Source organism: Arvicola amphibius, chromosome 7 (genome assembly GCF_903992535.2).
Source record: "Arvicola amphibius chromosome 7, mArvAmp1.2, whole genome shotgun sequence".
NCBI classification, from domain to species: Eukaryota; Metazoa; Chordata; class Mammalia; order Rodentia; family Cricetidae; genus Arvicola; species Arvicola amphibius.
In genome coordinates, this window is record NC_052053.1 from 92733327 (window position 1) to 92746496 (window position 13170).

General features: G+C 51.6%; 1 protein-coding gene across 1 annotated transcript in view; it reads right to left on the reverse strand.

Moving 5' to 3' along the window:
- Window positions 1-5668: 5668 nt before the first annotated feature.
- The window catches only part of Ift43 (intraflagellar transport 43), a 79851-nt gene continuing 72349 nt past the window's right edge, over window positions 5669-13170 (reverse strand). Inside the window, exons 6-9 of the mRNA XM_038337042.1 lie at window positions 6971-7043; window positions 6667-6742; window positions 6121-6183; window positions 5669-5962 (exon numbers count right to left, since the gene is read on the reverse strand). Of these exons, the coding sequence (XP_038192970.1) occupies window positions 5843-5962; window positions 6121-6183; window positions 6667-6742; window positions 6971-7043 (332 nt within the window). The 3' untranslated portion in view covers window positions 5669-5842. The remainder of the gene's footprint in view (window positions 5963-6120; window positions 6184-6666; window positions 6743-6970; window positions 7044-13170) is intronic.

Below are 13170 nucleotides of genomic sequence, written 5' to 3' on the forward strand. Positions count from 1 at the left end.
TTGTTGCCATGTCCAGAAAGCAGGTAAGTATCACTGGATGCTGAGGCAGACCCTAAAGGCAAGGCTGGTGGAGGCCACGCTAACCATGCTCCTTGCGCATGGTCCTCCTTGGAGAAAGGCTATATATACCCTGTCTTGAGCTCATGTATGGGCAGGCATGTTCTCCAACCCTAAGGAGGCTCAGTAAAAGGACTGGGGTGCAGAAAAAAATCCCTCTACTTTCTCATGTAGGTCAGAGACTTCCTGAGCAGAGCTCTTGGCTTGAGGGCAAGGTTTAGTAAATAGCACTGGGAGGGCCACTAGCTGGGGCACCAGTTATTAGGTCTAGAAATGCACCCCCCCCCCTGGGCTTCACTAAACCCTTCATGTGTCCTCAATGGACACAGGAGTCAGTTCCCAGCCAGAGCAGGGCACCAGCAGACCCTCCAAAGCTTCCACAGTCTCTTTCTGCATCAGGCCAGGGCCTGGCTGTGACAAGCGAGGTGTGGGGGAAATGGGGTGCAAATTCCAGGCTAGGAGCATAACTGTGGGGCGGTGAACTCTGGGAACATTCCGCAGAGACAAAGGTTTGGGCCGTGCCTAGGCAGACAGTGGACACAGGGTGGACCGAGGGGCTTCTGAGGTGTCACTGCTCCAAGAAGCTGTAATTCACTGTTCAAGTCATTACCACCACAGGGACGGCAGCCCTGGAGCAAAGGCATCTTCCCGTGCCTGGCTCCCAATCGGAGATAAGCAGGATATGGGGCTAGGGTCCAGCAGGAGCCCTTTCAGCTCTAAATGCTCATAAGTAACTGAGCACTTCTTTAAAAAGCTTGTTCATCATATGGACATGTCCTGTATATCCGAGTCAGCCTTGGGGTAAATGCCCACACCGGCCCCGTTTGTACCTAATGTGCCATGACTTATGAAGTGTTTTCAACCTCCCAGCAGAAGCGGGGGTACGGGAACACGCCCAGGCCATCCCACTCTGATCCAGCAGAGCAGAGATCTGACACAGTCTGCGCGGTCAGCTCGCCCTCCTGCCTGTGTCCTCCAAGTTGGCTATCATCTCCCCAGGGACAGTTAGCACCGAGCAGCCCAAACGGCATGCAGGGGTCCTGGGACTTCACTTGAAAGGAAGTTCCAATATTACTGTGCCACTCCACCTAGGGTCGGGCTTCCCTACCCCTCCCACTGTTCCTTGTGTGCCACCTCCAGTCAGACCTGGGGTTGCCGGGGAGGGTGGACTGCAGTAGAAAATTTTACGGGGCTCTCTCAAGTCTCTAAGCCTTGCCTCGGCCAGGTGTTTCCTTGCAGAAAGCCTGTAGCAGAGCCTGTCTCTTCTCCCTGAGGCAGGCTTGCGGGTTGCAGCTGTGGCAGCTGTTCTCGGGCGGGCTGGCTGGCCCTCATTCCGTGGAAGCCAATAGCCCCAGCAGCCTGGGAATTCTGGGCTAATGCTCAACCCTGGCATGGTCCTCTCTTGCTAACCCCTCCAGTCCAGGTCCCTGTGACAGATGCTGGGAACATATGCTGTGAATTAATTCACTCCAGCACAGCCGCAGAGGACCAGCCTCTTCCTCTGTCTGCCCCTGCCACCTTTGCTTTCTGCCTCTCCCAATGCCGAAATAAAATTCGATTTCCCCTCCTTCTTGGAGCGCACACCGTGCCCACTTGACTCCCCCCTTACCACACCTACCCCGCCCCCCTCTCCTGGGCCCACTGCTGAAGGCATTTGCCTCCTAGAGGCTAATAGCATCCCAGGGCTTAAAAGGAGCCCAGCATCCCCCAATCCCAGTTTCTTGTCCCCAGATAGATTCTGTCCCAATTTTCCTGAAATGGATGCATTAATTCTTTTTCATAGGGAATTTCTCTCTCTCTCTGAGGGGCCAGACTGTCTCTATTCTGTTAGTCTTTCCTTACGTCTAACTCAAATCACGCCTGCTGCAATGATTCTCTGAACTGAAACAAACAGCTAAATTTTGAGAGTAAATTGTAAGCTCAGGAAGGGTTGGCAGCTTCTTCCTGGAAAGGACTAAATAGTATATATCTCAAGAGTTATAGCCTGGATGGTCTACGTTGCAGCTGAGTTCAGCTCTCTTAGCCCCAAAGCAGTCATAGAGCCCATGTCAACATATGAAAGTGGCTGTGTTCAGGCAAAACTACAGAATAAGAAACGGGCCGGCTCGATGGGCGGGGGCCTACTGACCCCTGCTCAAGCAAACCAGTGTGCCTCTGATTTCCCAGAGTTCCTCCGTCTCTCCACACTTTGGAGCCAGAGCTCAGGGGTTCTGCTTTGGGGGAGGAGTGTTCCTGTTTCTTTCTCTGCTACCTCATTAGCATCTCAAGGTCAGGCCAGGCCTCCTTTGGCTCTGTGCTTGACACAGAGCTTGACAGAAATGCAAACATCTCCCAGTTCTATTCCTAAAGCACTTCCAGGTTAGTGGAAACATGTCCCCACAGACAGAGGAGTCGAGAGAGAGGAAAAAGAGAGACAGAGAATGCTTCCTGAAAATGCCAACAGCCACCTTCGAAAGACTCAAGGAGACACGAAAAAGACTAAGAATTGAAGACCAATGCCCTAAAGCACTGGGAAACCAATAACAAACCAATGCTCTGGGGACGTTTGGCCGTCTGTGTGTCACATAACCATGTATGATCCAGCAACCTCACTCCCCGGGATCCACCTAAGAAAACTGACGGCCTTTGTTCACATAAAGCCTTGGATGCAGAGTTCAGTCCCCAACTGGAAGCCACTCAAATATCCACCAATGATCAATGAAAAACACAACGAAACAAAGATGGTGGAGAAAAGCACCATGTAGCAATAGAGAGTAAGCACATGTTTCTCCATGGAAGCCATGAGATTCAAAAATCTAAGTATTCTGATCACACGCATAGGAAATGTCCAGAAACTGCAAACCTAAGGAGTCACAGCGGATGAGCAGTTGTGTAGGGCTGGGGACAGGCGCAAAACTAACCTCAAGGACACAGGGAGCAGGACAGACAGTGATGTGCCCCGCTCTCTAAGTTTACTAAAATCACCAACTCGCACACTTTTAATAATACATTTGCACAGAGGTCCCACTAACCGAGGTCCTCGCCTGTGAGGCCCTCACTGCTATCAGCTTATTTCAGTTTGTCTCTTGAGCATGGAGTTGAAAAGCCCTGGAGGTTCCTGGGGATCAGTCGAGACAAGCCACTGACACAGAGGCCCTTAATTCCAGCTGCAGGTCCGCCCATACATTTCTCACTGGGGTTCTGCACCCAGAGCTTCAAATTCCAGAGAGTGCTGTGCCACGCAAACCTCTTAATACATTCTGTCTGCCCAGCACACTGGGCACGCCTGGTCGGCCTAGGATCAGACAGCCACCTCTTGACCTCTGGCCCATGACACAGAGTCCATTGTTCCCGTTCCACACAGCAAGAATATCTCCGCTTCTCCAGGCTGAGATATGAATAGGAATTAAAAAAATACTGAAGAAAGTTTTCCTATGATGCTAGAAGGCCAGATGTGATACCCAGAGACCCTGGGCACACTGAGGCAGAACATCCTGTATCCCCTGATCTGCTTGACTTCTACCCTGACCTCTAATACCCCTTAGCCAGGCCTGGCCATCCCAGCCTCCTGGTTCTGGGAGGGTCCTCTCTACTGGACCAGCTGCCTTCTGTCCGTCAGTTCCTTCAGATCTTTGAGCAAATGCTACATCGGATACGAAGCCTCTCCTGATCACACATTTCTTTCTGTTTTATTTTAGAGACAGGGTCTCTGGGATGCTAAACTTGCTATGAAGTTGAGGATGACCTTGAACCTCTGATCATCTCATCTCCACCTCCCTAACAGAAAGACTACAGGTGGGTGCCACTGTGCCTGGTTTATGTGGCACGGGGATTGAACCCACGGCTCTGTACAAGCTAGGCAAACACTACCAACTGAGCTACATCCCCAGATGGGCCACCCCATTTTAAATGCTGATGTGTAGTGTCCCGGCCTCATGGGCTCAGGCACATTGAAGGTCTCATTCTGCAAGCCTGCAGGCTCTTCAGAACGAGAAGGGATGCCCACTCTGGGATTAGGAAAAGTGACAGAAAGTTCTAGAGAATGTTGGGTTCTGCCCATTCATTACATCAGGCTACTTTTGCAAGCTGAAGGCAACGTAGGAAGGAGAAGAACACAGGTGCCATGCACGCGGTGGAACGAGCTTCTGCATGGCAGCACCGTCACCTGCTCAATCCTGGATGACCCTGGACAATCTCTCCCCGTCTCTGAGCCTCAGCATCCGGCACATGGGCGAAGCATGTTTCACTGTGTCCCAGCGGCTGTGGGGCGGAACGCGGGACAACTGTACGCATGTGCTGAGAGAGCTCGGTGTGGGTTGGAATTCGCTGCTGCTGTAGGGAGAAGAAAGGAGCCAAGCCCTAGCCATTAGCTTGGGCCAGCTGAAGACCTCCAAGGTTGTTAAGAGCCTGGAGGCCGCGATGGAGTTTGCTAGTAATTAAGGGACTAGAATGCAGCCTTTGTCCTCTGGGTTTCAGAAAGATGTAGGCTCAAGAAAAACCCAGCCCGGATGAAAACTTCTCCGTGGCCATGGGAATTATTCCAAAGAAGGCTCCGTCTAGTGCGACTCTGAAACAGGAGGCAACAGGACCCCAAAGCCACTAAGTCCCTGAGTTTATAATTAACCGACAAGCATCCACTCTGTAGAAATGGAGCCCAGTAGCTCACCAGGGAAGGGCACTGTAGTCACACAAAAACAGCCCCCCAGTGGGTTTTTGATGTGTTAAGCCTCTTTGTTTTTCTGAATTTTAATGAAGAGTATTGCACGCAGGAAGGCTCGGCAATCAGCCTCCCACTCTGTGGCCAGAGAATGGGCCTTGGCTAGCTGCGGCAGCCTTCCTGGGCCTGCATGGCCAGTACAGGCAGCAGAGAAAGACTCCCCCAGTCCCCCACAAAGTGTCTGGTGGGGGGAGGGAAAAATAAAAAACAGGAGGCTGTGCAGGAGGTGAGTGGAACTCTGTGTCCATCGGCACATTCTGGATCAGCTAGTGAAGCGGGGAACAGGGCAGCCCAGCAGCGGTGTGCCAAGACAGCCAGAGGCTCCTGAATGCTCCCAAGGAGAGTGCTTCTGGGGTTTCCTAGGGATGCTAGGATGGAACCTCCCAGTGTGAACCAGCTAGGAGGCTTTGGGGATCCTCAGACACGAGGAAAGCAGGAGAGTGTGTTCTCAATAGCCACCCATCCTGCCATCATATCCTGACCCACCGCTTCCTGCTCCGGGAGGGTACAGTGCACCTGATGGCAGCTGCTGAGGTGCCCTGAGAAATGTTCTAGGAACAGCCATCCTCCCTCCCTCTTAAACTTTCCCTCTTGCGCTTCAACTCTGTGGAGCATTTAGTGTCATGATCTGATTATTTAAAAGTCACCTTCCTGCCTCCTGTAATTCCAGCACTTGGGGAGACTGAGGTTGGAGGATCAAAGTTCAAGGGGAATCTGGGTAAACAGAAGCAGCAACAGAGAGGGAGACAGGGAGGGAGTGAGGGAGGGATGGAGGGAGGGAGGAGAAGAGAAGAGAAGAGAAGAGAAGAGAAGAGAAGAGAAGAGAAGAGAAGAGAAGAGAGAAATGTTGCCTTTCGTCAACCATGAGTCTAAGAGTCTAAGAAGGTATTGGACAGAGTGGAGGAAATGCTGAAATGCTCACAGAATAAAACCATTTATTGAACTGAAGTGATTGGAGTGATCCACTGTGGCCTACTGAAAATAAATATTTTATTACAAAATATTCAGTATAAAAATTCTAAGATGCCCGCGAGCTCCCCTGGTTTTAGACTTCCTGCATTTGTCCGAATGCACAGGGATGTTCCCGGGTCAGGTGTACCTAGACGATCCCACAGGGTCCTCCTTCTCTGCCCGCTGCAGGTCCCACTCCGTGAGGAGCTCTGATGACACCTCAGTGTACAGATGGTCCCAGTCCCAGCCTACATCATCCTGCCAAGATGAAGATGGCTAGGTAAGAGAAAGAAACGCCGTCCCTCCAATTTGGGGCCAACTTCCCACCCTATCCAGGCCCGGAGAGGCACAGGCTAAGCTGGGGGTCTCCCTGGCTGGAGGGGTATCAAGGCGCAGGGCTGGGGTGAGTACTGTACCTCTCTCACTTCGTGCTCAGGCGCCAGCACTTTGGTGAGCAGCTTCAGGTCAATTTCTCCATCCTGCGAATGCACGGAAGGTCAGGCTGGACCCTCTAGGGCGTCAGCATTACTTTACAACTAAGGAAAGGAGCTTGCGCAAGACAGAACTCCCCAAACCGAGACCCCAGAAAACTCTGATCAAAACACAAAACCCCAAGTGAATGGTATGATCGCTGGAAAAGGAGGGGAGGCTGTGGCATCCTCCACGCTGGACTCGTTGGGAAAAAGCAACACTAAGAGGACAGAGCATTCCACAAGGGCAGATGGCGACGGGGCGGCCATCAGGTGGCCACTGTGTGCCAAGAGTGTGGCTAGAGACAGCCGGGAGTCTGGGACAGGGACCTATGGCCCATGGAGGGTCCAGCTATGTTTTGAGATGGCCAAGGAGTTACCTCCAGCATTTCTAGGCAGCCTTGGGATGTGGAAGAAGCGTGTACAGCTCTGGAGGAACCTCCATGGATGTCCCTGGAGCTGGCCCCTCTGGGCAGAAGTGGGTCCACTCACCAAAGTCTGAAAGGCTGAGTACTTCATGAGGTCATTGTCCAGGTCACGGTAGGTCATCACTCGGTTTACCTGGATGCTGAAGGAAAGGGAGTGAAAGAGTCACACGCAGTATTGGCTGCAGGGGAGCTTCCGGGTTTCCATCTCTAGAACCGTGTGTGCAGACAGAATGTTCTAGCACAGTACGAAGAATAGAGTGGAGCCCCTTGCCAAAAAGCCCGGAAAGGCCCACTGCAGACGACATGTGGAGTGTGTCAATGTATATGTTCTGGGCTTCCTTGCCAACCCCACACCTAGATTCACCTACCTCGGAGGGGACGCCACCTGCAGCACAAAGTCTTCCTCCTGCACATCTTCCAGATCGGGGATCACGGGAATATCTGCAAGGGGAGGTGGCCTCGTCACTGTCCACAGCAGGGACAGGGCTTCTGTCCACTTGCCCACTGACTGCTTAGTCAGCTTCGAGATGCCAGCCCTGGCACTGCAGACTGTGGTTTCACAGGCACTCACAGACAGTCAAACACGGAGCGTGATCCGTGTCTGAGCCACAGGCCTTATCCCTGATGGACTCTGGTACCAGGGAAGGGGCCTTGAGGTGGATCTCAAAGTGTAAAGAATGAGAAGAAACCCTCAGCCCTAGGAGAAGCCTTCTATGAGGGCAGATGAGAGTGGAACCAAAGGGCTTGGCACAGTCTGAGACAGAAAGTACAGTGTCACCAGCACAGGGGACACCCGTTCATGAAGTAGATCTACACATGCGCTGTCCCAGTCAGGATCCCAGCTGCTTGCCTCTGGAGGATACTTCAGTCATAGAAGCCAGCTCCTGACATTGTCAGAGATCAATGTTGCCATTTTTCTGGTCTACTGTGACACTAGCTTTCTGGTCTCACTTTCTCTTGCTAGCTTTGGGAGTTCCCTCTCTGAACTCTCCAGACGTACTACACACATGTGCAGAGATAAGAGACTACTCTAACCATGTTACACAAACAAGAGAACCAAGAGATGGGCCTGCCACTTCATTAGGGGAGCCTGCTTAAGTTGCCAAAAAAGCATCCATTGGGAGAAAGACACATTTTCTCCAAAAGACTCTCACTGGCTTGTTTAGGAGCTTTGTTTTAATCAACCAGAGCAAGAAGAAAGGCCACGTGGGGTGAGGCAGTCCTAGGAGCCTAAACCAACTGCAGATACACAGCAAAGAAAAACGTTCCAAAGGGGAGGCCCGGGCTTCCGTGGGCTAGATGCAGTTCTATTTCCAAAAGAGGCATCAAGTCATTCCACAAACAGCTGGGAAGACTCCCGCCACTTCCAGCCTATTCATTATTTAGACGCTGTGACTGCTCTAGTCAGGCTAAGACAGCGTACGTAAATGTCTTCATTACTACTTCCAGCTGTAGACTTATAGAGTCTCCGTACCCAGAAAAGGAGAGTGAGCAACCAGGGAGACACAGAAAAGAAAACAGAGAGAAAGACAGGCAGAGAAGGGGAATTGTGAAGAGGGCTAAGAAATAAGGAGACATTGCTAACAGGAATTGAACAAGACACACATGCACCAGGCCCCAATGAGACACATTCAGCAAGCCCTGTACCTGAAGGGGGCCCTTCTGAGCTTAAGAGTTTCTCTCCTGGTCCTGCTAAAAAACGTAAGACTCAGAATTCCCTGAGATTCCATTTCTAATGCTATTGGAAATCTAGCTTTCTTTTCTCGTTCTCCCACAATCAGTACAGCGAGGGGGTGGGGCTCCCTGGCTATGAGGCTGCACAGTCCAGCCGAGGGACAGAGAAGCTGGCCGTGGCCTGTGCCATCGGCAGAGTGACAGTTTTTAAGAGAGTCAGTCAGCAGCTCACTGTTGGCTCTCCTTGGCTATGGAATCCAGCCTGAGATGAATATTCAGGAGTTGCTGAAAATGGCCCATGCTGTGTAGGGGCTCGGGACGGGGTCTTCCCCAAGTCTGCGTCCCCTCCGCAACTTCAGCATTTGGACCCTGTCAACTCAGCCCAGCATTCTCAAGCCCCGAGGAACTGCACTTCTGCTCAGAGTTTACTGCCACTCCCTGTGGGCTTTCCTGGTGGGCCCCACTTCCCTCTTCCAAATGTGCACAAGGGGGTGTGGGGCCTGCCCATCTGTGACAGATCAGAGGTCAGCACAGGCCTTGGCAAAAGGCGGCTTAGAGTGGCACTGGTGGGGCTGGCCACACAGTGGGACTTCTCTCTAATTGGAAGCCTGGTGCCCAGTAGAACCCGGTGAACCGCCTGAGTGAGACAGAGCCAGCAATGACAGCCAGGCCAAGACAAGCTGGAACATTCCGGTGCAGTGACAGCTTGAGCTACCGCAGCAGAGGCAGGCCATCCAACTCCCCGCTCGTTCCCAGCGGAACAGGTGGCTGTGGAGAAGGTTTTGGGCAAACTTCAAAGAACTTCAAAATTTTAGAGTTTTGGATTTACAGTCACAGACAAGGGCTTGCTTATGTTCAGAGGATGTTCTGGGGAGTCAGTTTTTGCTTTCTTTTCTTCCCTTCCCCTAACTTGACCCTTCTGCCACACATACCATGGATAAAGCTATAGAAGAAGAGAGGGAGAGAGAAAGAGAGAGAGAGAGAAAGGGAAAAAGAGAGAGAGAGAGGAAGGGAGAAAGAGAGAGAGAAGAAGAAAGAATATAAACTCTAGAAACTTGCTCCCTCAGGGTTAGAGAGATGGCTTGGTGGATAAAGTACTTGCCGTGCAAGCATGAGGACCTGAGTTCAGATCCCCAGCACCTAGGAGAGAGCTGGGTGCGGCTGGAGGTAGAGACAGGCAGATCCTTGGAGCTCTCTGGCCATCTAACTTAGCCAATCAGTGAGCTCTGAGTTCAGTGAGAGACCTTATGTCAAAAGCATGGAGAGTAATAAATGAGGATGTGTATGATCCACACACACACACCCTCACATACATACACACACACACACACCCTCATACACACCTTCACATGCACACACCTCCTCACATACACACGCACACCCTCACACACACACAGACACCTCCTCACATACACACGCACACCCTCACACACAGACACCTCCTCACATACACACGCACACCCTCACACACACACAGACACCTCCTCACATACACACGCACACCCTCACACACAGACACCTCCTCACATACACACGCACACCCTCACACACAGACACCTCCTCACATACACACGCACACCCTCACACACAGACACCTCCTCACATACACACGCACACCCTCACACACACAGACACCTCCTCACATACACATGCACACCCTCACACACACACAGACACCTCCTTACATACACACGCACACCCTCACACACACACAGACACCTCACATACACACCACATACACATGCACACTCACATACACACACTCACACACACGCACCTCTCACATACACACGCACACTCTCACATACATACCCACTCCCTCACATAAACACCCACACCCTCACATACACACCCACACCCTTACGTACACACACACACACTCTCACATACATACGCACACCCTTGCATACACATACACCATTCTAACAGAGATGAAGGGAGGGAAGTGGGGAGCCCATTTGGTTCTACTGAGAAGTTACCACTATTCCATCCTTTTCTGCACTACTGAGGTCATCACCCAGGGCCTGTGTGCCAGCCAAGTTCTTTCCCACTGACTTACACCCTAGCCAATCTACCACTGTTTCCAAAAACCAGTAATTCAATCTACTCTTTCCTCTTCTCTCATGCTGTTTCTGGAAAAGCAATGACAATGGCCATGAGGTGAGTGGAGCAGGCATGCAGAATTCCTCTCCAAAGTCAGGAGGGCAATCCTGGAGTCCTGGAGTCAAGAGTCTGAATCCAGGCTCCACTGCACACTAACCGTGAGGCTTATGCCCCCAGGCCTCAGTTTCTTCATCTATAAAATGAAGGTCACGACTGCTTCTGGCTCTTTGGCCACTGTGAATATCAAATGCAGTCACGGAAAATGCTAAACACCGTGCTAGCACATAGCTATTATTTCACTGGGACCTGTCCTAGCACAGAACATGGGGAGAGGCTGCGGCCCTGAGCTCACTTCCTCAGTCAATCCTGCGGGTGATGATCCAGTTTCAGGAGAGCACAGAGGCGAAGGAGGATAAAGCAGCCTCTGTGAGATGAGATCCTGAGCAAGCAACAGAACCAGGCTTCTGATGGCGCTGAGGCTCTCTCAGACCAGGGTGTTTCCTAATGCAAGCATCTTACAGCCAAAGACATCGCTCTTAAAGGGGAAGGCCAAGGGGCTTCCAATGGTAGGATGGCTTCCCTTGGTTCCCAGATCTAAATAAGCTTAGTCCCCACTGAGGTGGCTAACTTGCTAGAGGCCACAGAAGGGCAAAACTGTTCCTCTACCAGAGAACCTGGAGACACCGCCCCACTGTGACTCATTAGACTGGGGAAGGGGGCTGGGTACCTTCAGCAGCCTGGAGAAGGGGAAGGACAGGTGAGACCTCTGTCTGAGGCAGTGCCCTGGGTCTCATCATTCATCTCCTCTGGAGTCTCCCTGCCCCCAGCATCTGCTGTGCAGCCCCAGGCCAGAGTCCTACATTGTCTCTCCTTGCCCTGCTTATAACCTCCCCACCCATGTTAGCTACCTCAGCAACGTGGTGTGCAAGCTACTTCTCTGCCCACGCGTGCCTGTTAGTAAACCTGTGAGAAATATTGTCCCTTTGTTTGTCCAGCCTGGTTACCCACCTATCTACCCACCCACCCATTTATCAACTCATTGATCTGAGCACCTACTATGTGAAGGCACCGCTAGGCAAAGCCAGTAGCAGCAGCACACAAGGCAGGCAGGGCCCTCGTCTTCATGAAGACCAGCCAGACAAGCATAATAAACAGAAACAAATTCCCTGCTTACAAGTAAGAACTCATACTAGGAAGGAAACTGACTTCATTCTATGAGAAAACAATAAGAAGACCTGATTGTTATTTTTCCTAAAGTGAAAGTTGCATTATAGGTGCCACAAATTCAAAGGCCATAGTAAAGTTTATCATGAAAGGCTTAGCCCAAGTCCTTTCCTCAGAGGTAATCATTTAACTTTTGTAAGGATTTACAGAGACATGGTGCACACCACAGCGCATCTGTCCCTTTAAAGTGCTGTAATTTTTGTCCTCCTGGACATACAGGTGTGTCACAGTCTTTCAAACAGCTGTCTAATATCCCACTACATGGATGCGCCACGATGCATGCCTCGTCCAGGGAGGACCTGGGTTAGAATGTGGGCTATGGGGTGAGGACTGAAGGGAAGCCGGCTGGAGTTAGGGATAGAGCAGCTGAGAACTGGAAGAGAAGCGAGATCAAGCCTGGCAGGGACAATGTGAAGGGCACTTGGAGGGGAGATACCTCTTGCCGCCCCGAAGGTCGGTTTGGGCGGCTGGAGCGTGTGACCTGGGAGAGACTGGCATGGGCTTGGCAGGAGGGTGCACACGGTACCAGGAGAAGGATGTGCTCAGCCGGTCAGAAAGCAGCTACTGCGCTTGCTGTGTGCACGTCATAGAAAGCAGGACAGAACAGACATGGCAAAGCTGCAAGGGAGGCGCCGCACACAGTGAGCCGAGGGCAGAAGGGAGATGCGGAGCCCTTCCTTGGGATCAACTCTGAATCCCACAGGCAGATTTAAAAGCTTCAGGTTTTGTCCTCGCGTAATTCATTCGTGACCTCAGACAGAACGCACAGTGGCCTGCAGGACGCAGAGTACATGGGATCTGCCCCATGGCCCCCGCCCTCGTGGTAAACTAGCTGATGTCAAAGACACATCCCCAAATAAATAACAGTGAAATAAAGGAGAGCTGAGCAGAGCTGAGTCGACAGGAGCCCCTCAAACGCAAAGCCAAGCACACGGAAGGGCCGAGTCCATCTCCTTTACATTCTTCCAGCTACGGTGTGAGTTCCACTGCGGCTCCAACCGCCACAGGAGGATTGGTTCTTCAGGTCAACCTAGAGCAACCCTTGGATACTTCCTGGGTTTCAAAATATCATAGCAAAGGCTTTGCCTTGCGTGTAAGCTGCAAGGCCTGCTGGAAGACAATGGATGGTGGGGAACAAAGGGGCAAAAGAAGAGTTGTTCATTTGGGCCACGATGGACCTCCTGGCTCCATCCCGAGGCTGGGTCACACTGTTCTTCACCGATCTCCACTTTCGGGAAGCTCCTCACAGAGGCTTGTGAGTACATGACAGCTGCTCTGAGAATCGATACCAAAGCAAACTGATGCTACCTCCCAGATCCAGCTAACCAGTTAAGACCACTGAAAACAATTCGGTGTGGGGCTACAGATGTGGCCTGGCTGGAAGAGTCCCTGCCGAGCACGTACAAGGCCCTCGGTCTGATCCTAACAACACAAGTGCATAGATAAATAATGCCTATATAAATGTAAAAGATAATTAATACATGTATATCACACACGCACATCAATTATAACTGGATTAAAGAGGGGAGAAGCTGCCTTTTTACCCTCCGACATGTTTCACCACGGA